At 41.9% G+C, this 26,849-nt stretch overlaps 1 protein-coding gene across 2 annotated transcripts; it reads right to left on the bottom strand.

The window, feature by feature from the left end:
- Positions 1-26,849, bottom strand: LOC135514938 (monocarboxylate transporter 2-like). Of its 2 annotated transcripts, none has more exons than XM_064938688.1 (5): positions 26,636-26,849; positions 12,274-12,525; positions 7,952-8,095; positions 6,822-7,631; positions 1-6,351 (listed from the first exon to the last, which is right to left on the bottom strand). In XM_064938688.1, the coding sequence occupies exons 2-5, from the start codon at positions 12,488-12,490 to the stop codon at positions 6,077-6,079; spliced, it is 1,446 nt and encodes a 481-aa protein (XP_064794760.1). In that variant the 5' UTR covers positions 12,491-12,525; positions 26,636-26,849; the 3' UTR covers positions 1-6,076. The 2 variants fall into 2 exon arrangements, with proteins under 2 accessions (XP_064794760.1, XP_064794761.1); XM_064938689.1 differs by lacking the exon at positions 26,636-26,849 and adding an exon at positions 14,569-14,767.

Genomic DNA, 26,849 nt, shown 5'->3' with positions numbered 1-26,849 from the left:
TGTGTTCGCATGATCTTTTATTGGACCATCGTGATGCAACTTCTTTATATTGCACTTACAAAAATGTAATTGGTCGTCTGCGTAACCCATGTGACACTTACACTTGCTTTCAAAATGACAATTGCAGAGGTAGTGGATTACTGACACAATCTGACATATAGTATGATTGTCTATTCTATTACAACACTGGGACTCAGCTACTGACTGGAGCTCATGTTTCTACTCATTAAATGAGAACGTTGAAGTGGGCACACAAAACCATATCATATACATCATTCCCTCAGAATCGGTGCATTAAACCTTCCTGCGCGTTTGCATCCTTAGACTAGTATGGTAACGTGTGCGTTGTTATGCATACAACCAACGTAGTTGAAAACATGACCTTTTTAGATTCACGTTTAAGAGTCGTTATCGTCAAGGTGTTACGCCCATTGACTTCTGTGTGTTTTGATGTAAGGCAGACATACAGGTACTGAAAGGTTAGGATTTTTGTTTGTCACTGTGGCTGGGTTCCCTCCCCACATAAATCCAAGGGTATGTTCTCAAAATGTGCTGAATATAACAACCGTGGAAGACTGAAAAGGAAAAATAAATGTCACATTCAGATGTCCAAATGAATTACTCACATGAGATCAGATGATGGAATAGGATTTGTAAACATCAAGGAGCAAACTGAGAAAACAAATTACACAAATTTCCCCAAAAATACTGTCACAGTTGACTCTCTCACAAAATGCAGTGTCAACACCAATTAAACAAGGTTGTTTATAGGCAAACCCTTACTTGCTCATGAATGGATAATATTTAAACACAATATTCAGCAGGGTCTAATAAGGCACAGTAACTTGTTAACTTAAACATTTACTGATGATACCTTTTCAATAGTGTGAAATGAATGACAGCTTTAGCCTCCTAGTACAGCAAGACATTTCTGCAACTGCAAATCATCTGCGGTTCTTTAAGTTTTTAATCCCCATGTTGATATCCAGATCCATCTGTGAAAACAGATGTGTGAAAGAAAAATGTATTGCGGCTAAATATGTATTTTCATACTTATAGAGTGTTTTCCTTGCCACACCAACACTGTCCATTGCACGGTTAAGCTTCTAAGTGCTTTTCAGCCCTTCTGATTAAAAATGAATGACAATTAAAGTGTTTTGTCACAAGTCTTGTAGGAGTCATAATTGAGATACAGTCTAAGCTGTGAATTAATCAGAAGAGGATTGTTTTTCTTCCAAAAACAATTTCCATTACGCTATGACACAACCTGAGTCAATTACATTATGTCCACAGTCAGCAAATCAAGAGAACTCCATCTTTAAATGCATCATTACTAGAGTTACAGCCTTATCCGAGTAGGAAACATTTTCATTGGCTACAATAGGATAATAAACGTATAAGAGATAAAAACAGAAAACGCATTAACAAAAAGAAAAAGTATAGACATTCTTTGAAATTCCTTGTGATGTATTAGATGCTGTTTGACCATCTGATTCCATACATATCTATTTTGGCTTAGCATTTTTGTTCAGATTAACCTTTACAGAAAAAATATAGATTTATAAATCAAAAAGTGTTGGTATTATGATAACCCCACAGACATACCAAACATGCCCAAAATACAACATTATAATACAGAATCCTTCATACATAGGAGCCAAGTGTATTTGATAAGGCTAATGGTGCATAATTGTTATTCGATTGACCCAAATTTAAACAATTTCCTTTTGGTCCTTAAATAATATGCAAATAATTTCAGCATGACACATTTAAAAACGCATCACATTGCCTTCACATTACTATGTACAGAACAATCTGAATACTGTAGATTCATTGTATATAAAGAGTATAATGAAGTATAATTTTAATTTGATATAATATTATACTTAATTGTGGCACAAATCAAAGTTAAAGCTTGATCGTTATACTGCGTTGCATTGGAATAAAGAATGGACTATATAAGTCAGTGTTGCAACCTTGTTTGATTATGTTTCCTTCACAATAAAAACTGAATATAACTTATAAGAAAAGGAAAGAAACTGTTGAATACTGAAGAGTTAAATCATTCCAAAAACAGCACAACACATTTTGCTGTTTTGCTCATCCACATTGTCTATGGAATGACAATAAGCAATTGATATGGTAACTAAAGGGAAAAGCAACACTATGATTTTATTATTTTAGAAATAATGCCTCTGATTATACAAAACACAAACTCAAATCATACACATACTACACATGGTTGAAAATGGAAACAAACATGATTTTGCTCCATAACAAACATAATTGCCTACAAAATGGCTTTGCCACAGCAGCACATGAATGCAGTGTGTTTATTAAATTAATGTACCGTTAATTTACACCCTGTGAAATACTAGTATATACACACCTGTTGAAGCCATAGAAGGGAAATAAAAGTACAAAGAAAATATATTCAATGGCCATAAAAAAACTTTTTTTTAAACTTCAAACTTAAAATACAGAAAATCGAAACTAAAGATAACTTTTAAAAAAACAACGTATGTCATCTAGGAATTTCTTATATTTTGACATCACACAAGAGCAGCCAACTGAGAACAATGTGTCGTTTTGCGATTTGAGGGCAGCTCAGATTGTAACATTTGGTCTAGGTCTTTTGAAACCAGTAGGGGGCAGTGCTATTTGATATATAAAAGTGATTGTACAGTACATTCATCCTTTAAGAATTACTGCATACTGACCCCTGTTGTCAGTGACTGGGAATCGAGACCCTGCAGCTGCAAGCAAAAAGTAGACACTTGCCAATGTCATACAGCCCACAGTCAATCTAAAAACTACCAGAAATCACATAATCATAATGATATTACTATAAAAAAAATCTAAATCTAAAATGCTGGTAGGCTACACACAAATTGGGATGGTAAGCAAACTACCGCAATCTAACAGGTGCATACGTTTGTTTCAAGCTGTGTTTAGCTATTTGACCAGAACACAAGAAGTGATGGATGTTAAGAATTCTAAAAAAAATATGAATAATCTTCTCTGTGGATGGCATCCAGCCAATGGAGGATTTAGAATCAATGTCAAACAATGTTATGGTATATTGCACATTAAAATATATAGCAAATAACATAATTTTGTTAATTACTGTTAATTTGGGTCATTATTTGCATATTATTTGTACAAATTATTATTAAACATATATTAAATCATATTAACATGTATAACATTTGTGGTGCAATGAAACAGATATGATTAATTAAGTGAAGCTATACTTTGAATTGTGTACATATGGTACTGTACATAGTTGGTTAAATGATGTTCATTATTATGTTAATAGAAATTGCTGACAAAATTCTTCAAGCAAACATTATGCTTACTACAACTTCCCACAAAAGTAATTTAAGAGAGTTAGAGTTGAAAGGAAGAAATACTGTACTTGAAAATTAAGGTCACATAAGAAGCTGTTTAACCGTTTCACAATAGGCATGTTAATTTGGTAATTTCTATAACACTTCAATAAATACTTTCTAATATATATAAATATATATATATATAGAGTACCAGTCAAAAGTTTGGACACACCTACTCATTATAGGGTTTCTCTATATTTTTAATATTTCCTACATTGTAGAATAATAGTGAAAACATCAAAATTATGAAATAACACACCAAAAAAGTGTTAAACAAATGTAAATATACTATATATTTGAGGTTCTTCTAAGTAGACACTCTTTGACTTAATGACAGTTTTGCACACGCTTGGCATTCTCTCAACCAGCTTCATGAGGTAGTCACCTGGAATGCATTTAAATTAACATGTGTGCCTTGCTAAAAGTTCACTTGTGGAATGAAGGTAGGGGTGGTATACAGAAGATATCCCTATTTGGTAAAAGACCGAGTCCATATTATGGCAAGAACAGCTGAAAGAGGAAAAGAGAAACGACAATCTGTCATTACTTTAAGACATGAAGGTCAGTCAATTCAGAAAATTACAAGAACTGTGAACGTTTCTTCAAATGCAGTTGCAAAAACCATCAAGCGCTATGATGAAACTGTCTCTCATGAGGACCGCCCCAGGGAAGGTAGACGCAGAGTTACCTCTGCTGCAGAGGATAAGTTGATTGGAGTTACCAGCTTCAGAAATTGCAGCCCAAATAAATGCTTCACAGAGTTCAAGTAACAGACACATCTCAACATTAACTGTTCAGAGGAGACTGCGTGAATCAGGCCGAAATGCTGCAAAGAAACCACTACTAAAGAACACCAATAAGAAGAAGAGACTTGCTTGGGCCAAGAAACAAGCAATGGACATCAGACCAGGTGAAATCTGTACTTTGGTCTGATGAGTCCAATTTGGAGATGTTTTCTTTCCAACCACAGTGTCTTTGTGAGATGCAGAGTAGGCTTTGCTGGTGACACTGTCAATTATTTATTTAGAGTTCAAGGCACACTTAACCAGCATGGCTACCACAGCATTCTGCAGCGATACTCCAACCCATCTCGTTTGCACTTAGTGGGAATCATTTGTTTTTCAACAGGACAATGACCCAGCACACCTCCAGGTGGTGTAAGGGCTATTTGACCAAGAAGGAGAGGTCATCTGCATTAGATGACCTGGCCTCCACAATCACCTGACCTCAATCCAATTGAGATGGTTTGGGATGAGTCGGACAGTAGAGTGAAGGAAAAGCAGCCAATAAGTGGTCAGCATATGTGGGAACTCCTTCAAGACTGTTTGAAAAGCATTCCAGGTGAAGCTGGTTGAGGGAATGCCAAGAGTGTGCAAACATGTCATCAAGGCAAAGTATGGCTACTTTGAGGAATCTCAAATATATATTTTTTTGATTTGCTTAACCTTCTTTTGGTTATTACATTATTCCATATGTTATTTCATCGTTTTGATGTATTCACTCTTATTCTACAATGTAGAAAATAGTAAAAATGAAGAAAAACACTTGAATGAGTAGCTTTTGACTGGTACTGTATATATGACACAACTTAGATGCATTCTTTACATAAGGCAATGTATCATTGGGGAAAGTTAAACAGCTACTCCCAGAAATGACCATTGACTACACAAATGAATATCCCTGTTTATACGTACATCAAAACAATGGCTAGGAATAGGTTATATTGCTCATGGATTCTTTATTTGGTATAAACCAGCAATATGCACATTTCTAGATGATTTTGATTGTGAATATCAAGTATTCTTAATAAGGCCATTGAAAATACAGCCAATAAAACTAATTTACATTCAACCTCATTAAATATGATTAAATTGCATTTGTTTCATTGTTGTTTTGGATGAGGCCTAAACATGGCCAGTTTAGAAGTAGTGCAGCGTATACGGACTCCATGTGCAATATGCAATAGTGAATAAAATAGCGGGTGTGTTATCGTTAGATTAGAAGCTTGGCAGTTGTGCAGGTTTAGCTAACGAACACAACAGACACAGTGCGCTAAAGGACAGTGTAATACATGGTCACTGGAGCCACCAAACCATGAACTCATCTCTGTTCCTGTGTTGCAACGATATCTCTCACCATAACCCTGGTACTAACGGACATTATGTGTCCTCGCATGTCAGCTCCCAGCATAGGAAGCTGGGATATTAATCTGTATTGATTTCAATCAGAACAGTTGAATTGGGTTGCTGGTGTGGTAGGTTTAGTGTCACAGACTAAATACATGAGCAGTACTAGATTTCTGTCAACAGGTCGCATTTCACAGATTCCTAGATACGCGACAAAAGCTTCTTTCTCATATTCCAAGCCTTGTGGCCTCCTAACATGCGATCTGTATCTTACACCATTATCTCCGGCTAGTCTGATGTCTGAGTAGTAGTCAGGGCAGTCACCCCTTCCTCCAGCAATATGCCTCGCAGTATCCCACGACATGGTTGTCGTTGTTACTCTGGCAGTTTGAGTGTCTCGGAAACAAAGGGGCCCCTGCGGGGAGGCCCCCGAGCGGAACCCTGGAGAGTGAAAGACCAGGAGGCACCCCCCTTGAGCTCAGTCTGCAGTTTGATAGTGGCAGAGGGGGACGTGAAGGTGGTGGTGGAGGGGGGTGTGGTTGGCAGTAGGGATGGGCTCTAGATGTTGGTCTCCCTCTGCATGGCGTCCTCATCTTTGGGGTCTACCATGTCCTCCAAGGCCTGGGCGTCCCCGTCTGTCTCCTTTTGGTCCTGGTCCCGGTCAGGGTCCTCGGTTTCAGTCCGTTTGTACATCTCCTCCTGCTTGCGCTCCTTGGCCAGGAGTCTGTAGTTGATGAAGTTGCCGATGAACAGCCAAATGCTGGCCATGATCACCACAGCCCCACAGCAGAAATACATGGACTTGTAGTTCTTGGTGATGTCCACCAGTTTACCTGTAAATAAGAGCATAGAAAGGGTCAATGTTATTACATTTTTGTAAATGTTTTTTAATCTTTTATTGAGTGATGAAGGTCTCTCATATTGTTATGTTCTGCATTTCCAAATATGCCTTTATCAGTTTCTTCATGTCTACTGATCTTTAATGAGGACATTATGTCAAATAAATTAAGCGTTTTGTAAAGGACCAATAATCACAGAATGAACTTTCCATTTGTTGTTATTGTAATTAGACAAATAAGCACATATTATAAGAATGACAACATGTAATATGGCTTTTCCACTATAAATCAGCAAACTCTATAATCAAGATCAAACCAAGTGAATGATTACTAAGCAATAGCACTCTATAAAACAATAATTGGGTGACTTTAATTTATTCCTTTGGCATATCAACTGATTAAAAAATAAACAATGTCTCACAACTGAATTTAAGTAGTAATGAGTTGAGAGATCAGTGACATACCTGCCAGGGGTGGACCAATGAGGACAGGGCAGCACTCCACAATGGTGGTGAGCCCCACAGCACTGGAGAACCTCTGAGCCCCCACCAGGTCCATCAGGGTCTCAAACAGCACCGAGCTGACCATGCCGAACGCAAAACCAAAGAACACGGCGTACACCACCAGGCCTGTGTAGCTCTCCACCAGGGGGCAGAGGATGTGGCACACCCCGTTGTAGAGCACGGCGAAGCTGAAGAAGTACTGGATCCTGGGCCGGATCCACTTGGAGTTGGCCAGGAGCCCCATGGAGGGCCGGGCAAACATGTCCACGAAGGCCAGGATGGAGAGCAGGAAGGCGGCCGAGTACTCGTCCACGCCTATGTCCTTGGCGTAGGCCGTCAGGAAGACGATTGGCGAGAAAAAGCCCAAGAACATGATGACGTTGCCCGACAGATAGATGAGGAAACCGCGGTGCTTGAAAAGCGACAGGTCAATGAACTTGTTGACAGTCCCCAAACAAGTGGTCGTCTCCTTCTTCTTGGTGGCGGTTTTGGCAACGACCAACTCCTCATCCTTCTTGATCTTGCCCAGCGGTGGCCCCAGGGGCCTCATCAGGGAGCCAGCCACGCAGCAATTGAGCAGTATGCCCCCCAGGATGAGGAAGCTGCCCCTCCAGCCGAAGGAGTTGAACAGGTACTGGTTGAAAGGGGCTAGGCTGCTCAGGAACACTGGGCTACCGGCCATGGCTATTCCGTTAGCGATGGGGCGCTTCTTATAGAAGTACTTGCCAATCATAGTCAGGGCTGGCTGAAGGTTAAAGGCTAGGCCCAGGCCTTTGTGAGGAGAGAGGAATAATAGGATTTAGAGTTAAAAAGATCATACATTTCTAACAAGATAATTATCTGATAAGAACACATTCGGAATAATATACATTTTCTTTAAGTAGCCAGACTGTGGTCATTAAATGATTTGACAAATCAAGCTTAACTGTACTCTTGTAATGTATCTATAGTCTTATACTATGACCTTTGTGAAAGACAGAATGGCAAACTCCAAATCAGTTGTAGGCCTATTTTCATCCAGTCACTTAAGGAGTTTGACACTATAATCAAATAACTCCGAATGAGTTGAAAATGGATTTCATTGGAATTACCTCCTATAAGACCGATGCAAACATAAAGCTCCACCACGCTGTTGCAGAAGGAAGCGGATATCAACCCGATAGAAGACAGTACTCCCCCCATGATCATGACAGGTCTGCAGCCATATGTGTTTACCAGTACACTGCTTATGGGACCTGGAAGAGAAACAAATGAGATACTAAAAACATGGTCTTTCATCCAACCCAAACATTCAGCCTGCAATAGACTCGGGTAATCATGTAGTGATTACTTAACGGTTTAAGCTTGGTAGCGTTGAAAGACAGCGTGAAACTTCCCAGCTCTGGAAATAGAGGTACTGTAACAAGACCTTGTTGATACTGGTAAACAATGTACAACATCGTGTTGTGTGTTCTGCATGCATTCTTAAGGGGATGAGAGCTGCATTGAGAGATCAGTAACAAACAGGCTGTCACGACTTCTGCCGAAGTCGTTGCCTCTCCTTGTTCGGGCGGTGCTCGGCGTTCGACGTCACCGGTCTTCTAGCCATCATTGATCCTTTTTTCATTTTCCATTGGTTTGGTCTTGTCTTCCCACACACCTGTTTTCAATCCCATTCATTACCTGTTGTGTATTTAACCCTCTGTTTCCTCTCATGTCTTTGTCAGAGATTGTTTTATTGTCAGTATAGTGTGATTGTTGCATAGGTGCGCGTCGGGTCCTCGTACCCATGTTTGGTTTGTTTGTTCATTTATTGTTATGGAGCATACTCGTGAATCTTTATTAAAAGACTCCATTTTACACTTAGTTTGACTCTCCTGCGCCTGACTTCCCTGCCACCTATTACACCTATGCGTGACACAGGCATGGGTATAACACTGCTCTGTACTTATTGCCAATAAGTACAGAGCACGTTGACAAAATATCTGTTATTTTCCAACTTTGCTACATATGTATCAGAGATCCCATCACGACAAGCAATAAATGTACTGTTGGACCAGCAAGACCAATGACACAGAGTGCAGGTGACGTCTTGGACATAACTCAGCACCTAGACAATTAACCAATGGGTGCCTGTCAGCCTCGGACAGGCTGCACTGAGAGCTGAGGGCCAAACTAATAGAGCGTTAGTCAAAGAGAATGAGTCAGAATCGATCAGGCCCGTCAAGCATCATCGACACGCTGAGTGAAGACAATGAACTGAGCTCTGGTTGGACACGCAATGGTTCTCTCTGTTTCATAAGCTTTCAAGGCACAGCTGCCATGCTAATGCAAAACAAAGACCCAATGTGGCAACCAGTTATCTTATGAAGTGGATAATAGACACTGACTGTATGAATACACACTGTATGGGCATAGATAGGTTTCAGACAGTGAGAGAACACTGGTTAACGTAAATGGACTCCTCTGAATTGGTCTGGTTACACTGCATTAAAGCATTACCAGATGTATTTTCTGAAAGTGCACTGCAATGTAATGTTTTCGTATTTAAAGAGAGGGGTGGGGGGAATCAGGAACTATGACACACACACACCTTGAAGTGATCAGAAGACCTTGGCTCCATGGCCCATTTGTCCCTGAGCGCCGTTTCTTTTTAATTCACAGTTTTCCATGAGTAACAGTAAGCACTTGATATTGGTAGTACACAACGCAGTTGAATTGAGTGGGGCCGACCAGCATCACGCTACTATGCCACAATCAGCTTTCCAATTCATTGTTACCTTCAATAAGGGCTTGCCACACAACTTCTTCTTGAACCTCTGGTCTCCATTACCTGATAGGGTGAGGAATGACTCCGATTCTATGGCATGTCACAATGTCCCCTTTCATGACAGACGTTAAACAAAAGGACGAGTAAATTGAATAAGAAACGATAAGAGTAATGAAAGGTGTCTTCCCTTTAAAAAAAAATAATGCCCCCATTAGCGAGCAGAAGATGTGTCGTATCTGTGTCGGACTGAGGGAGTGGTGCTATTTAAAAACAGGTTGGGGAAGAAGTCGCCTGACTTCATTTGCTCTGCATGAATCTTTTTCCGACCTTGAGGAGAGGAGCCCTCCTCGTTTGCATACAGAGCACTTGTCAGTATTCTCCTGAGTCTGGTGGTGAAACCTGGATAGGCCAAGTGGAGGGAGCCCTTGAGGTTTCATATTAGCTCTTTTTTTAAAGGAATTCATAAGTGAAGTTTAATTGCTGCAATAGCTGGACACACTTTCCAGGTTACCAAAAGGAAATTAGGAGTGTGTTTTGAAAGTAACTATAAGTACAATAAATTAGACTACTATTGACATAAAACACGCTATATTTGAATATACTGTATCTCAGACCCTACCAATATGATTGGGCTCAATTATATTATATTATATTATAAAACATTTTAATGAAGCATGATCAGATACCATAACTTAAGGTTGCTTGTGTCCAGACTTGAGGCAAAATATGGGCTCAATCATGGAAACGAATACCTACAAGAGGATGGGTACACCCGTCATTTACCCTTCCAGCTGTGATTTATTTCACAGGACCTAAAAGCTAGTTTGACAGCAGAAAGATGGACGTTTGTGTAACACATTTGCCGACCACTCCCTGATTTGTGAGGTTGGAAAAGAAAAGTTGATAAACTGTCAAGACAGCTGACTATGCAGGAAACTGATGTTTGCAATCCATCATACTATTAATGTCACTCTCATTACGGAATAAAGCGCTGATATATGAAACGTAGAGTTGTTTTCCAGAGCAGTTATGCAAGGACGCAAACATGAATTCTATAAGTGGTTGATCGACTAATAACACAGCTTAGCTAGCCGTATTTCTGGACAGTTCAGTTAATCTGCTTGGCAGTGAGAGAGCTCTGCTGTGCTGACCGTCAACAGAGGATGGTACTGTACGTAGCCATGCTGCTTAGCCTAGCCAAGGTCAACTGTCCCTCTCTCTGTGTGGATTAGTGACATTGATCCAACACTGACACACACTGCCTCCATTTTAGCACGTCACTGCAGAGCGACACACGGCCAGGCTAGAAGGGAGGAGGGACGGGAGATCTGCATTAGGCGTCCATATAGCTGATGTAATAGAGTGCAATATTTCACAATAATTCCCTTTGGGCTCTTTTCTGCACCCATCAACATCATTACTAATCATTCATCTCAGTGTCTGTGTTACACCCTGGGATATGGAGACACAAGAAGATATGAAATAGTTGCCTTCACTTACAGTTGTTGTGCATTTGTGTGTGGCCATACATCATAAAAATAGGTTGGCTGCTGTTTGAAATCAGCAAGAGCCACACATTGGCTTATCCTGATGTTTGAGGATATGGCAAGGATTTCCAGTTTGTTTGCTCTGTGATTGACATCCAATCAGCATCATAAGTGGCACTGCTATCTTATCAGTTAGAGAGTTTGCCTGATGACTGCCCTGGAGAATTCAGTATGTGTCTGACCTCTGAACACGTGGTTGAGGTGGCAGTTGCGTCAACAGCACAGACGGCAGGCGGTGCGAATACAACAGGTGCGTTGTAAAAGAGCCACAAGTCTCCTCCCTCTTCCAAGAGGACAAACACCCTCAATAAGCAGCTCTCTGATTGGGGTAAATATTTGGTGATGCGTGATTGTTTTTCCGCCATGTTATTCCAGAGAACAGCATATACCGCACTAGGCTGTCCGTTGCTTGTAGAGATGAAGAATGCATTAAACACGAAAAGGACAATTGCTTTATCGGCCTACAGCTGGTGCAAACACATAGGACAAGAGAGCAGGTGTTTAATGAATAGCTGATGAAGCTCTGTTCTCCCCTTTTGCTCAGAGATCAATATGAATGAATTACACTAAACATTTTAACGAGGGACAAGTGCCTTCTACAGGCTTGTCACATATAGAGGATGGTATTGGGTGTCCTTGGCTCTCTATGGCCAATTGGCCATCACTGTCACCGTCATCACAACAACGGCCTAGGATACAACAAACCCTGTTGACAGCAACAATTAGAAATGACGGGATAGGATGGCATCAGCTAACAGATGGTCAGCGTGGCACTGCCAAGCAAGGTGCCTACCGGGTAACCTAGTGAGGGGTAAAGTCATGCTGAGAAGGAGACAATGTGATGCATGACTACTACAATATGCTGATGACTAGTCACAGAAACCATGTTTTCCTCTTGAATGTCAATTTAAAGATGGTCATAGGTTCTCATAGGAGACACACAATCAGATCAGTACAGGTACCTTGCCCCATACTTAGGGCATGAGTTTTCCCTGGACAGGTCACATGATGAAGATAAACTCAGGGCACTACATATACAGAACCCCAACCTTAACAAATCAGACAGACGACTTCGACAAGCGACTACCTGGACACCAACTGAATGTATTGGTCTTACCGCCTGCGTACATGACGGCCAGCATGATGGAGGAGATCCATGCTATCTGGCTGTAGGAGCAATCAAAGATCTTCTGGATGTCCTTAAAGTAGACGGTGATGGCCTTGGGGAAGGCGTAGGAGAAGCCAATGGAGATGAAGGATCCCAGGACCACGGCCCAGCCCCAGCCCCCGTCCGGAGGGGTCACTGCTGGGGGGCCTGCGGCAGGGGGTGGCATCTCTGACCCAGCTGGCTCTCAGCTCTCACTGTTTACTGGAGGGGGAAAGAGGAAGAACAGGGGTCAGTACTGGGGAAATATGGAGAGGAATGAGAGGGTCAGTACAGGGGAAATATGGAGAGGAATGAGAGGGTCAGTACAGGGGAAATATGGAGAGGAAAGAGAGAGTCAGTACAGGGGAAATATGAAGAGGAATGAGAGGGTCAGTACAGGGGAAATATGAAGAGGCAGAGGATAGAGAGAGTCAGTAAAGGGGAATGATGAAGGGGAAAAGAGGAAAGAGAGGGTCGGTACAGGGGAAATATGAAGAGGAATGAGAGGGTCGGTACAGGGGAAATATGAAGAGGCAGAGGATAGAGAGAGTCAGTAAAGGGGAATGATGAAAGGGAAAAGAGGAAAGAGAGGGTCGGTACAGGGGAAATATGAAGAGGAAGAGGATAGAGAGTGTCAGTACAGGGGAAATATGAAGAGGAAGAGGATAGAGAGTGTCAGTACAGGGGAAATATGAAGAGGCAGAGGAAAGAGAGGGTCGGTACAGGGGAAATATGAAGAGGAAGAGGATAGAGTGTCAGTACAGGGGAAATATGAAGAGGAACAGTGGGAGAAACCGTTGAAAAGCTCTCTGGGTAGGGGAGCTGGACAATAATGATGATAATGACGTCTCCACTCCCTCTAAGATTAATGTCTATATTGTAAACTTAGGCTTGAAAAACTAATAAAAAATGTAAGTTCTAAAAAATGTATAATAAAAAAAGCTCTCATATGTGGACTACTTTTGGACTATTCTCTCCCACATATGTGGACTACTTTTGGACTATTCTCTCCCACATATGTGGACTACTTTTGGACTATTCTCTCCCACATATGTGGACTACTTTTGGACTATTCTCTCCCACATATGTGGACTACTTTTGGACTATTCTCTCCCACATATGTGGACTACTTTTGGACTATTCTCTCCCACATATGTGGACTACTTTTGGACTATTCTCTCCCACATATGTGGACTACTTTTGGACTATTCTCTCCCACATATGTGGACTACTTTTGGACTATTCTCTCCCACATATGTGGACTACTTTTGGACTATTCTCTCCCACATATGTGGACTACTTTTGGACTATTCTCTCCCACATATGTGGACCATTAGGCACAATATTCAGAGGTTAAAGGTTGTTTAGAGACAACTGTAGCTAACACCAATACCACATTGACAATGGCATGTTTTAAGTGTGCGCCCTACTGAAAATCAGTTTCCCACAGGTTGAGGCCATGTCCCTTTTGTCATTTAAACTCTTGACTGCTGGGTCATAAGACCAGATCTCAGCTCCAGAATGCACGTGAGCACACTGACAGAGTTAATCACCCTTGTCACAAGGTTGAGTTTCTACCTGAAACCAGATAAGCTCTTGCCCCACCCACTTTTCACCTTGAGGTTAGCCCCCTCCACCCCCACCCCCCATTCTGCCCTCACATTTCAGGAAGGTAATGGAGTAATGGAAACCAGAATGGGTGGAGAGTGGAGTGACAGGGGAGTGGTGTACGGGCAGCAGTGACCAAGATCACGTGTCTTTATTGACAAAGCAAACATGTCTCTGATCGTATATACACACATACACCACACATACACACTTTCTAAATTGTTCAAGAGATATCATGGGTAAGAAGCAGCTGCTTCGTTCCAGACACACAATCTACAACAACTGATGACTGATATTAATATGTGCCTTCGTGATCCAACGAGCTTAATTAACATTCAATTTTTTTTCTGATCTCACATACATTGACCTAGCACAACCAACCACTGGCTTATGGAGGCATTTCAACATCACAAGTAAAAGCTTATGTAAATGGGATTATCGTAGTTCAGTAAAACATGCTCAGCCATACTCTAGACGATACAGCTTAACAGGGGCATGGCATGGCTTTGATTAGGTGGGTTAGAAGCATGAAGGTAGACCCATAGTTCTAAAGGCGACCCATAGCTCACTAACTCTATCCAAGGTAAAGAGTTGAGGAAAGTGGCTGAAGTTACAACCATACCAGAAGGGGACAAAAGCACTAAAACTAGAACCTACCATTTCAATCTCAAGAGTGGCTGTAAAACGGGCTCCATGACAACAACATGGTGCAGTGGCATCAATAAATTATATCAGCCTCTGTCTCTCATCAAGTCGTGGCCAGATCAGATTGCACTGCTGTGGAGCCTCATTCATATTCAGCCCCATCTCAGCTGTCAACGGCAGGCAATTAGCTATACTAGTCGCCATGTGCTGTGATTGGCTGACCTTTCAGAAGAAAAAAGGAAAACGTGAATGAAGACAGTGACTCAACGTCACTATAAAGACGTTAGAAAGCCTATTTAAATCTTATGCTAAAACTGATAGTAGTAGAATTTCAAGATTTTATCAGCTGGTTTATAACTACTACACGACACGACACGACACTACACAACTTCTGACACACACACACACACACACAAACATAACATTGTTTAAAAGTAAGGAATATCTCCAGCCCAGCTTTTCTAAATAAAGACGTTGTTTCATCACGACTATGTAAACACAGTTCTTATTTAACAGGCACCATGAGTATTTGTGACCTGTATAATGTGGGCTTAACGGAGGGTAAAGTGGTAGAGAAAGGGTATTCCTACAGGCGTTCCGGGCATCTTCACGTCACTCTTTTCAGGTGTTTGACTTACAATATTTTTTACATTTCTAACTTAAGCTCAAATTTTTGCTAATCACTCAGATATATAATCCCCTGTGCATATTCCCATGTGTTGCTCTTTTAATTAAACTCAAAGATGATCTATTTTTCAAACATCCATATGGTAATAAAGTCTAATCTGATTATTGGCCGGGGTTGATGGTGGGGTTGGTTGATTGAACGTGACGACAATGTATAACGGGTTCTCAGGACTCATAAGCTGCTTAGGTTTATAACTCTGAATAGTATAGTGAAAATACCAAAACACACCGTGTAAGCGATGATAACAGTCGCACAAAAAAACTTTCTGTGAGTATACAAAACAAGTTTGTTTAGGCTATTTGACTTACATGAGCCTACTTGTGTTTTTCAAGAGAAGTTTATTCATTCTTTGTGCGCCACAGTAGTTTCTCCCCTCTCCCCATGATGTCATCATGTGTCCTCTGTAATGTGTCTTTCCTCTGTTTGGTGTCTCAGAATATCAGCCGTCATAGAGGGATGGGCAGACGCTTTCACAGCCAGAGACAACCAACCACAGTCCCGCCCAGCCTGAGGGATGTGTCCCGTCTAAGCCAATCACAAGGCACTTCAGATGCCTGTCCTTGCCCGTTGTTGAACTGAGCAAACAGTGTGCCTACCTTAGGTCTACCTGTGCTCGAAATTATCCTGTTACCTTAAACGTCAGGGAAGGTTAAATGGACAATGGAGCCTTAGAATTAGAATGCAGAGGCAGGTAGCCAACCACTATAACAGCATTCCTCTAATTGAATTATCTCAATGACAAGCTGATCAGAGCATGTAACACAATAGTGTGTGTGTGTCTTTGGTTTGGCAGTTTGTCAAGCTGGTAGGTCTGCATTTTCCTCCAAGGTCGAACCTGAGGGATAGCTTGACAGGCTGCCTAAATTCTTCCCTCAGACATTCATGGCCAAGGTAAACTGATCCTAGACCTGTGCTGACAAAGGGGTACAACTTCTGAGCCGGTCTGTGTTCTGTTTCAGGTGAGCTACGTTGAGTAACCATGGAGCCTGAAACAGAGAAGGTGTGTAACTGAGTTAACGGACACAATGTGCCACCTGCAGCAACACGACTGACTGCCCATGAGCCACATGACGAGCAGGATTGGTGGCTTTGTGTCTCTTGGTACACCCAACAGGATTATGTGGCATAGAGTGTGCAGAGCGAAAATGAAAAAGGATAGGTAACCTACTCAGAGTTATCTTGGCACCACGTTGACAGAACGATTTGAGTAAATATAGAACCAGTCTGAGGCTGGTTGCGGTTTTGAGCTTTGCAAATTACGGGATAATCACACTTTTTTTTCATTGACGTGTTATAATTTAGGTTTTATAAATAGCAGCTACGCCAATTGCCACGGTCATAGAGGGGAAGTAGAACAATATATCATATCTAGTAACTGCATTTGACTTCTGCCTAAATGTAAAACAGGCAGTATAGAAGTTCCTTGTTGGGCCCTTGCTCAGAGGTATGAATGGCATTCAGGCATTGCGAGGTCACTAGCGTCACCATGCTGTAGTCTGGTTTGTGTATCCACAGGCCTTCGGGCAGGCACAGGCCACTCCTGTGACAGTCTAGTCCTCAGGGAATCACCTTGGATCACCTTGGATGAAACTGACAAGAAGATATGAGCCAAGTGTTTTCATTAGCATCATACACTACCTGGTTAAGTAGGTCTGAATAGCCTGTGGGAGAGGAAGACACGAGGAAGAGGTGGAGGGCAAATAAATTGAGAGGGAGAAGATGAGTGCTGGTAAAAAGGACTTTCCAGGTGAACAGAATGGAGAGCCGTTATTGATCCCATCTATCAAAATCATGTTGATTGATTATAAGAATTCAGGAAGAACATCTCCAGAGCAGAAGCCAAGAGAAATGTCTAATCCGCCTTCTCTAAATGTCGCTGGTTCGAATACCTGAGCTGACAAAGGTGTAAAAACCTGTCGATGTGCCCTTGAGCAAGGCACTTAACCCTAATTTGCTCCACTACTATGGCTGACCCTGTGAAAGCAACACATTTCACTGTATGTGACAATTAAACATATTCCCCCCCACCCGCTTTTTGTTTTACCTCACAGCACCAATGTTCTCTAAACAACAGCCAGAGAGTCTTGTACAAATTCACAACAAAAGACAGTAAGTGTCTGCTTTCCACCAGACACTGGGTGATGAATTCACACAAAGCTCACAAGGTCATCAATACAATATCAGTGTGCCTCCAGCCTGACGTCCTTCACTGTCAACAGATGAGTTTTAATACATAATACATAATATACATGCTTTCAAAACCTGTTGGCTTATTGGGGCGGCAGGTGGTTTGAGCGTTGGGCCAGTAAACAAAAGGTTGCTGGATTGAATCCCCAAGCTGACAAGGTAAAAATCTGACATTCTGCTCCTGAACAAGGTAGTTAACCCACCGTTCCCCGGTAGGCCATCATTGTTAATGAGGATTTGTTCTTAACTGACTTACCTAGTTGAATAAAGGTTAAAAAATATATATATATATACAATTCACATTGAAGCAAGTCTAAGAAGTGGTAGATCTGTTCTAGGTGTGCTACTTCTATGCTCACCATTAAAAGAGCTCACTATGTGGTAGAGGTACAGTGAATAGATCTGAGGGTCTAAGAAATTATACTCTGCTGGGTGGAATTTTAAATCCTATGTCACCATTTTCCACTGACACTTTGACCTCATCCAAAGCATGTTTAGGGCGTTTTGGGCGTCGAACCAGTTGAGTTGTGTAGAGGTTTTCTACTTGAGAAGAACAAATCGGGAATTCCAGAAACAGTCTGTGTTTCGGGAAAACATATAAACATGGTGGTAATATTAACGTTTTGAAGCCTCTTCTTGAAAAAGGAAAAGTCTGCAAGTTATACTATGAGGCCAACAATTGAACCTTTATTTAACTAGGCAAGTTAAATAAAGGTGTGTCGGCATCGAGTAATTGTCTCTGTCATTAGGGGAAGTGATGAGCTCTACAGCAGAGTCTCACAACTCAAATGCTGGTTGAAAACTGTTTTCTGCCCCTCCCAAAAGATAGAATTTGTAGATAATTGGCCCTCTTTCTGGGACTCACCCACAAACATGACCAAGCCTGACCTGCTGAGGAGTGACGGACTCCATCCTAGCTGGAGGGGTGCTCTCATCTTATCTACCAACATAGACAGGGCTCTAACTCCTCTAGCCAGCCTGCCAGCATAGTGGAGTCTGCCACTACCACAGTCAGTGTAGTCAGCTCAGCTATCACCATTGAGACCGTGTCTGTGCCTCGACCTAGGTTGGGCAAAACTAAACATGGCGGTGTTTGCTTTAGCAATCTCACTAGGATAAAGACCACCTCCATTCCTGTCATTATTGAAAGAGATCATGATACCTCACATCTCAAAATAGGGCTACTTAATGTTAGATCCCTTACTTCAAAGGCAATTATAGTCAATGAACTAATCACTGATCATAATCTTGATGTGATTGGCCTGACTGAAACATGGCTTAAGCCTGATGAATTTACTGTGTTAAATGAGGCCTCACCTCCTGGCTACACTAGTGACCATATCCCCCGTGTATCCCGCAAAGGTGGAGGTGTTGCTAACATTTACGATAACAAATTTGAATTTACAAAAAAAATAAGACGTTTTTGTCTTTTGAGCTTCTAGCCATGAAATCTATGCAGCCGACTCAATCACTTTTTATAGCTACTGTTTACAGGCCTCCTGGGCCATATACAGCGTTCCTCACTGAGTTCCCTGAATTCCTATCGGACCTTGTAGTCATCTTTGGTGACTTTAATATTCACATGGAAAAGTCCACAGACCCACTCCAAAAGGCTTTCGGAGCCAACATGTCTCTGGACCCACTCACTGTCACAGTCATACTCTGGACCTAGTTTTGTCCCATGGAATAAATGTTGTGGATCTTAATGTTTTTCCTCATAATCCTGGACTATCGGACCACCATTTTATTACGTTTGCAATTGCAACAAATAATCTGCTCAGACCCCAACCAAGGAACATCAAAAGTCGTGCTATAAATTCACAGACAACACAAAAATTCCTTGATGTCCTTCCAGATTCCCTCTGTCTACCCAAGGACACCAGAGGACAAAAATCAGTTAACCACCTAACTGAGGAACTCAATTTAACCTTGCGCAATACCCTAGATGCAGTTGCACCCCTAAAAACTAAAAACATTTCTCATAAGAAACTAGCTCCCTGGTACAGAGAAAATACCAGAGCTCTGAAGCAAGCTTCCAGAAAATTGGAATGGAAATGGGGCCACACCAAACTGGAAGTCTTCTGACTAGCTTGTACCGTGCAGTACCGAAGAGCCCGTACTGCTGCTCGATCATCCTATTTTTCTAACTTAATTGAGGAAAATAAGAACAATTCGAAATTCCTTTTTGATACTGTCGCAAAGCTAACTAACAAGCAGCATTCCCCAAGAGAGGATGACTTTCACTTTAGCAGTGATAAATTCATGAACTTCTTTGAGGAAAAGATTATGATTATTAGAAAGCAAATTACGGACTCCTCTTTAAATTTGCGTATCCCTTCAAAGTTCAGTTGTCCTGAGTCTGCACAACTCTGCCAGGACCTCGGATCAAGAGAGACGCTCAAGTGTTTTAGTACTATATCTCTTGATACAATGATGAAAATAATCATGGCCTCTTAAACTTCAAGCTGCATACTGGACCCCATTCCAACTAAACTACTGAAAGAGCTGCTTCCTGTGCTTGGCCCTCCTATGTTCAACATAATAAACGGCTCTCTATCCACCGGATGTGTACCAAACTCACTAAAAGTGGCAGTAATAAAGCCTCTCTTGAAAAAGCCAAACCTTGACCCAGAAAATATAAAAAACTATCGGCCTATATCGAATCTTCCATTCCTCTCAAAATTTTTAGAAAAGGCTGTTGCGCAGCAACTCACTGCCTTCCTGAAGACAAACAATGTATACAAAATGCTTCAATCTGGTTTTAGACCCCATCATAGCACTGAGACGGCATTTGTGAAGGTGGTAAATGACATTTTAATGGCATCGGACCGAGGCTCTGCATCTGTCCTCATGCTCCTAGACCTTAGTGCTGCTTTTGATACCATCGATCACCACATTCTTTTGGAGAGATTGGAAACCCAAATTGGTCTACACGGACAAGTTCTGGCCTGGTTAAGATCTTATCTGTCGGAAAGATATCAGTTTGTCTCTGTGAATGGTTTGTCCTCTGACAAATCAACTGTAAATTTCGGTGTTCCTCAAGGTTCCGTTTTAGGACCACTATTGTTTTCACTATATATTTTACCTCTTGGGGATGTTATTTGAAAACATGATGTTAACTTTCACTGCTATGCGGATGACACACAGCTGTACATTTCAATGAAACATGGTGAAGCCCCAAAATTGCCCTTGCTAGAAGCATGTGTTTCAGACATAAGGAAGTGGATGGCTGCAAACTTTCTACTTTTAAACTCGGACAAAACAGAGATGCTTGTTCTAGGTCCCAAGAAACAAAGAGATCTTCTGTTGAATCTGACAATTAATCTTAATGGTTGTACAGTCGTCTCAAATAAAACTGTGAAGGACCTCGGCGTTACTCTGGACCCTGATCTCTCTTTTGAAGAACATATCAAGACCATTTCAAGGATAGCTTTTTTACATCTACGTAACATTGCAAAAATCAGAAACTTTCTGTCCAAAAATGATGCAGAAAAATTAATCCATGCTTTTGTCACTTCTAGGTTAGACGACTGCAATGCTCTACTTTCCGGCTACCCGGATAAAGCACTAAATAAACTTCAGTTAGTGCTAAATACGGCTGCTTGAATCCTGACTAGAACCAAACAATTTGATCATATTTCTCCAGTGCTTGCCCCTCTACACTGGCTTCCTGTCAAAGCAAGGGCTGATTTCAAGGTTTTACTGCTAACCTACAAAGCATTACATGGGCTTGCTCCTACCTATCTCTCTGATTTGGTCCTGCCGTACATACCTACACGTACGCTACAGTCACAAGATGCAGGCCTCCTAATTGTCCCTAGAATTTCTAAGCAAACAGCTGGAGGCAGGGCTTTCTCCTATAGAGCTCCATTTTTATGGAACGGTCTGCCTACCCATGTCAGAGACGCAAACTCGGTCTCAACCTTTAAGTCTTTACTGAAGACTCATCTCTTCAGTGGGTCATATGATTGAGTGTAGTCTGGCCCAGGAGTGGGAAGGTGAACGGAAAGGCTCTGGAGCAACGAACCGCCCTTGCTGTCTTTGCCTGGCCGATTCCCCTCTTTCCACTGGGATTCTCTGCCTCTAACACTATTACAGGGGCTGAGTCACTGGCTTACTGGGGCTCTCTCATGCCGTCCCTGGAAGGGGTGCGTCACCTGAGTGGGTTGATTCACTGATGTGGTCATCCTGTCTGGGTTGGCGCCCCCCCTTGGGTTGTGCCATGGCGGAGATCTTTGTGGGCTATACTCAGCCTTTTCGCAGGATGGTAAGTTGGTGGTTGAAGATATCCCTCTAGTGGTGTGGAGGCTGTGCTTTGGCAAAGTGGGTGGGGTTATATCCTTCCTGTTTGGCCCTGTCCGGGGGTGTCCTCGGATAGGGCCACAGTGTCTCCTGACCCCTCCTGTCTCAGCCTCCAGTATTTATGCTGCAGTAGTTTATGTGTCGGGGGGCTAGGGTCAGTTTGTTATATCTGGAGTACTTCTCCTGTCCTATTCGGTGTCCTGTGTGAATCTAAGTGTGCGTTCTCTAATTCTCTCCTTCTCTCTTTCTTTCTCTCTCTCGGAGGACCTGAGCCCTAGGACCATGCCCCAGGACTACCTGACATGATGACTCCTTGCTGTCCCCAGTCCACCTGACCGTGCTGCTGCTCCAGTTTCAACTGTTCTGCCTTATTATTATTTGACCATGCTGGTCATTTATGAATATTTGAACATCTTGGCCATGTTCTGTTATAATCTCCACCCGGCACAGCCAGAAGAGGACTGGCCACCCCACATAGCCTGGTTCCTCTCTAGGTTTCTTCCTAGGTTTTGGCCTTTCTAGGGAGTTTTTCCTAGCCACCGTGTTTCTACACCTGCATTGCTTGCTGTTTGGGGTTTTAGGCTGGGTTTCTGTACAGCACTTTGAGATATCAGCTGATGTACGAAGGGCTATATAAATAAATTTTATTTGATTTAAGAACAAATTGTTATTTACAATGACGGACTACCCCAGTCAAAACCGGACGATGCTGGGCCAATTGTGCACCGCCGTATGGAACTCGCAATCACGGACAGATGTGATGCAGCCTGGATTCGAACCAGATACTGCAGTGACGCCTCCTGCACTGAAGTACAGACTCTTAGACCACTGCGCCACTCGGGAGCCCAAAAGGAATGGCAGACCTATAATGTACATTTCTATGTGAATTTGGTCAGGTGGCCCAAAAAGTTGCATATTGCAGTTTTCATGATAAAGGCTACGCACGAAAGCAAACTGTTGAAACAAATGAACTCTCAATACATTAATTCTTGGACTTGGCATGTCAAAAGTGTAAGCCAGGGTGGTGTTGAAGGGGCTTGTAGCCTTTTTGAAAGCAGGCATCTGACCTCAAGGTCACCTGAAAGTAATGTATGTACTGTAGCAAACGTGTATCCGTACAACTAGCTCATCATTAACCACAACTGCCAACTCTCACTTCACACAAAAGGATTCAACGTTGACATAAACATTCATCAAGATGGAAAGTAATCTACCAGACACACTGATCCAGTATACAGTTGCCTCTTTGAAGACCTGTATAGTAAAGACGCAACAGGAACAACAACCTCTATGGATTCTCAATAGAAGAAAGAGTACTGAGAGACAATGGGGCCATTGAAGCCAGAATAAACAGCCTTCCCAGCAGTCAGGGGTCTTTCCATGAAAATAATCAATAGGTGTTTGATATCCTATTATTGTAGTTTCTGCTTTCTAACTTCTATGGCAACACACCCAGAAAGTAGTCTTACATGAACAACTGGTAATGGCAAAGCAGACAATAAGTCTATCTACCACATTTAGGGCTATAAGGAGACATTTTGAGCAACAATAGACCTGTTAATATAATGGCATTACAAGAGTAAATACCAAGTTAATACACAGGTTTGAGAACACATTGGTGTAAAGTGTTACCGGGTGCCTTTTACTACAGGTTCTCTTAACCCATTACCAAGCTGATTCTTTTCAAATGCATGGTTGGTGACGTATCTACCATCTACCAGCTAACCACACCCACTCAGACTACTTATTAGACATGTCTTCAGCTGCTAAGTAAGTACATTTAATTACCCTGGAAGGCCTTGAGCGGTGCCTGTGCGTAGTCAGCAGATTGTAGTCAGCGATGGATTTAGCTCACCCAGTGTGCCAGGTAGGTGGTGTTAACTTTTGGAACCGTTCCATTGGTCTTTAAGTGCCAACTCTGCCCTCCTGGCGCACGGGGCGAGCTAAAACAAGTGGTGATTTCTGTCTAGGCAGAGTGTCATGGCCCCGGAGCAACATCCAGTGCTGCCAGTGCCAAGAACCAACCTGTTAATCCATGCCAATATGTTCTGCAGCGTCAACACCTAAGTAATGGTATGGGCAAACATTACATATTACACCACACATTTTAAGTGTAAAGTTTTAGTAGTTTGATAACGGTGTGTAGATGATTCTTCTAAATTCTTGTACAACAAACATTTTTTTCATTAGCTTACATTGATTTGATGGGACATTTGATCCAAGTATTTGTTTGAGAGGAGGTCAAAGGGGACCACTGAGTAAGGGTTAGGCTACGTAAACGCCAAACAGGACATCCATAACTGGATAAAAAGCATAAACAAACTGGGCTCTGACCGAACATGAACTGTCTCTTACAACCTCTTTTGATAAGCTACGGCTGTAGAGGACTGCTCAACTACTCACAGGGGATTAGAGTCTGAGCTCCACTTCCCTCCCTGTTTTCTACGACGGCACCATGGGACTGGAGCACTGGACACAGCACCTAAGCCACGTTGTTGATCAAGGGTTCTTGTGCCAGGCTAGGGACTTACTGAAGGTATGCAACCTAATACATACCTGACTCCAGTTGACATATTACACGGTATACATCTAAGGCATTTCTATGCCTAATATACTGTGGTGTAGGACACTGGAAATGGTTTCCTATTGAATCGTGCAAGCACTTATTAAACATCAAAAGCACCAAAACTGGACAACGGGAACAGCATAATAGATTGTATACTAGGTCCGGAAATTGCCAGGGAGCTCACGTCATGATATTATCACGATATTTAAGCTGATTATACGATATGTATTGCGATTCTCACAATTCTATATGTATTGCGATTCGATACTGAGATTTTATTGCGATTTGATGTTCCAAATTTGCAAACATATGGGAACATGTTTCTCACTATATCTACTGCAGAGAGACAAGAGAGAGCATGAGAAAATGAGTTTTGATTAGTCATGGAAATAAAAGTGCTGGAAACATGTTGGCTCAATATTTAAAAAGAAGATGGAGAACAAGCTTAAGGATACCATTACCAATACCAGAGTTCTGGCACAGGTACAGCCGACTAGCACTAGCTAACGATGATTAGAAAATCATTATTATATCTATATATTTGTCCAAAATAATATTGCTAAATGTAACTGTATCGATTTTTCCACCATCACTATTGTGTACGCAACAATAATCATAATAACAGCTTTGTAAATACTATGTCAATACCACAATCTTGTTTGGGAATTATTGTAACACCTAAGTGTTAAAACCTCAGCAACTTTTAAGGCTTGATTTTCTACCCACATGCTCAGGGGGAACACTGCTTTAGTTTACATGAAAACAGTGAAACACATTAGAGCAGAGGACAATGACTGTGGCTTGAGGGCTATGATAACCTTCCAGTATTTAGGATCGAGTCAGAGGTCATGTTACCCAAATCACAACAGTGAAAGATGGCCTACGGGCTGCTGACTATGGTTGGCTGGTCACTGCTTGTTTTAGTCACGATGAGAAACCATTTCCCCTGTGAGATGGCCGTCTATAAAACTGATTTATCTTCAGAGGGGTTGGGAAGCCAGATGGATGGTGAGGCTAAGAGGCAGATGACAACGGGTTGTGGAGATGAGTCAGCTAAGCTTGAAGCTAACCATCCATGTATTATTTAGCTACATAGACTAGCGCACTAGAATGCACCATTTCTATTGGGATTTGAATGTTTCCTAGCCATCTGTCAGGTCAACTATGAAATGGTGGCTCAATAAAGTGGAGAGGCCACCATCTAGGTTACAATACAACAATGTTGCAAAGGTTTCTCATGTCTGCAATGTCTACGTATTACCCTTCCTTTAGTAACCCAAAGAAAGTAGTCCAGAGGCAGAACCAGCCTACGCCATTACCAGAACTTCTCCAATAGGCCTACCAGAGAGCACAGTAATGACCTGGGGAGGAACGGAAAGCCCTGAAGTGCATTATTAATTCATTATCAATATGTGCACATAGCCAAATCTATGGCCCATTGTTATTTGTCTACATTTCTTTCAACAATGCAAGCCATATATTGCCCAATTTCCCATAGCATCTTGCATTACCCAAGAACCAGGCAGACTTGGCTGGTCATTTTGTAAAAAAACATTTTTATCTCGTGCTATATCAAGTCAAGGTGGAAAAAAGACAGACCAAATGTGACTGACCGATGTTATATTTAAAGTGCACCAGCTGACCCGGAGAGTGAAACATCCTCTGCTTGGCCCAAACCTGCTTACGAAAAACCTTCAGATCAGATCCTTAGATAATAATAGACTAGTATGATTTGGTAACTGTGTCATCTCAGTGGGAAAATGGTTACATTATATTAGGCATCGAGACGCACGGGATGAGAAGAGAGATGTACAGTAGACCTACTGATCAGTGATGCCTCAAACTATGATGCAATACCCGCGTGTAGATCCTAATCCGTGTAGTCAGATACTCTGTGTGCGTGTGCTGCTGATAGAAACCGGATGGAACCAGCCAAATATGCATATCATAGTCTACACTGGGCCTACATAAAAAAGTATTCATAATTCTCTAGGCTAATGTAGTCTATAAGCATCATTCGCACAATATTGGTAGTAATAAGAGTAACGACTAGCATGTCTGTCGGTGCCACATTTGATTACGTGATTACGCACAATAAATGTACATTTCAAGCTGAAACATAATGTAATTCAAAACCCAGCCTATTGTTTGCTTTATAAAGCATGTAGCCTAAGTGGTGTAGGCTACTGTTGTCACGATGACCAAGCATCTCTCTAAATACCGAAGCAAAGCGTATCATTGTTGGACAAAAATAATAATCGTGAACGCACGGGCAGCTGTTCAGAGTTTCGTAAGCATTATGCCATCACGGATAACTTTCAGGAAACGCATATTACCTTTTGCGAATATAGGCACGGTCTATCCCCAAATGTGGTATGTGGTCCTTGGTCGCTGACCTTGTCAGTGTTGCGGGAAGATGGGGCTGTATTCTATTTGAATTCGCTTACTAGAAAGCTGAATGTGACGTAGAGCGTTGAAAGAAGGCGGCCCAACCTGCTGTTATTCTGGACCACGGGTAACATAGCGAGCATAGCGCTGGAGACAAGAGAC

This window comes from Oncorhynchus masou, chromosome 26 (assembly GCF_036934945.1).
Source record: "Oncorhynchus masou masou isolate Uvic2021 chromosome 26, UVic_Omas_1.1, whole genome shotgun sequence".
NCBI lineage: Eukaryota > Metazoa > Chordata > Actinopteri > Salmoniformes > Salmonidae > Oncorhynchus > Oncorhynchus masou.
The sequence above is the reverse complement of the archived record's forward strand: the minus strand, read 5'-3'. Positions and strand labels throughout refer to the sequence as shown.

Coding starts and splice junctions, on each gene's coding strand:
- LOC135514938 (XM_064938688.1), bottom strand. CDS start 12,490: ATGCCACCCCCTGCCGCAGGCCCCCCAGCAGTGACCCCTCCGGACGGG. Junction 7,632..7,951: donor TTGCATCGGTCTTATAGGAG/GTAATTCCAATG, acceptor CTCCTCACAAAG/GCCTGGGCCTAGCCTTTAAC. Junction 6,352..6,821: donor CATTGGTCCACCCCTGGCAG/GTATGTCACTGA, acceptor TCTTATTTACAG/GTAAACTGGTGGACATCACC.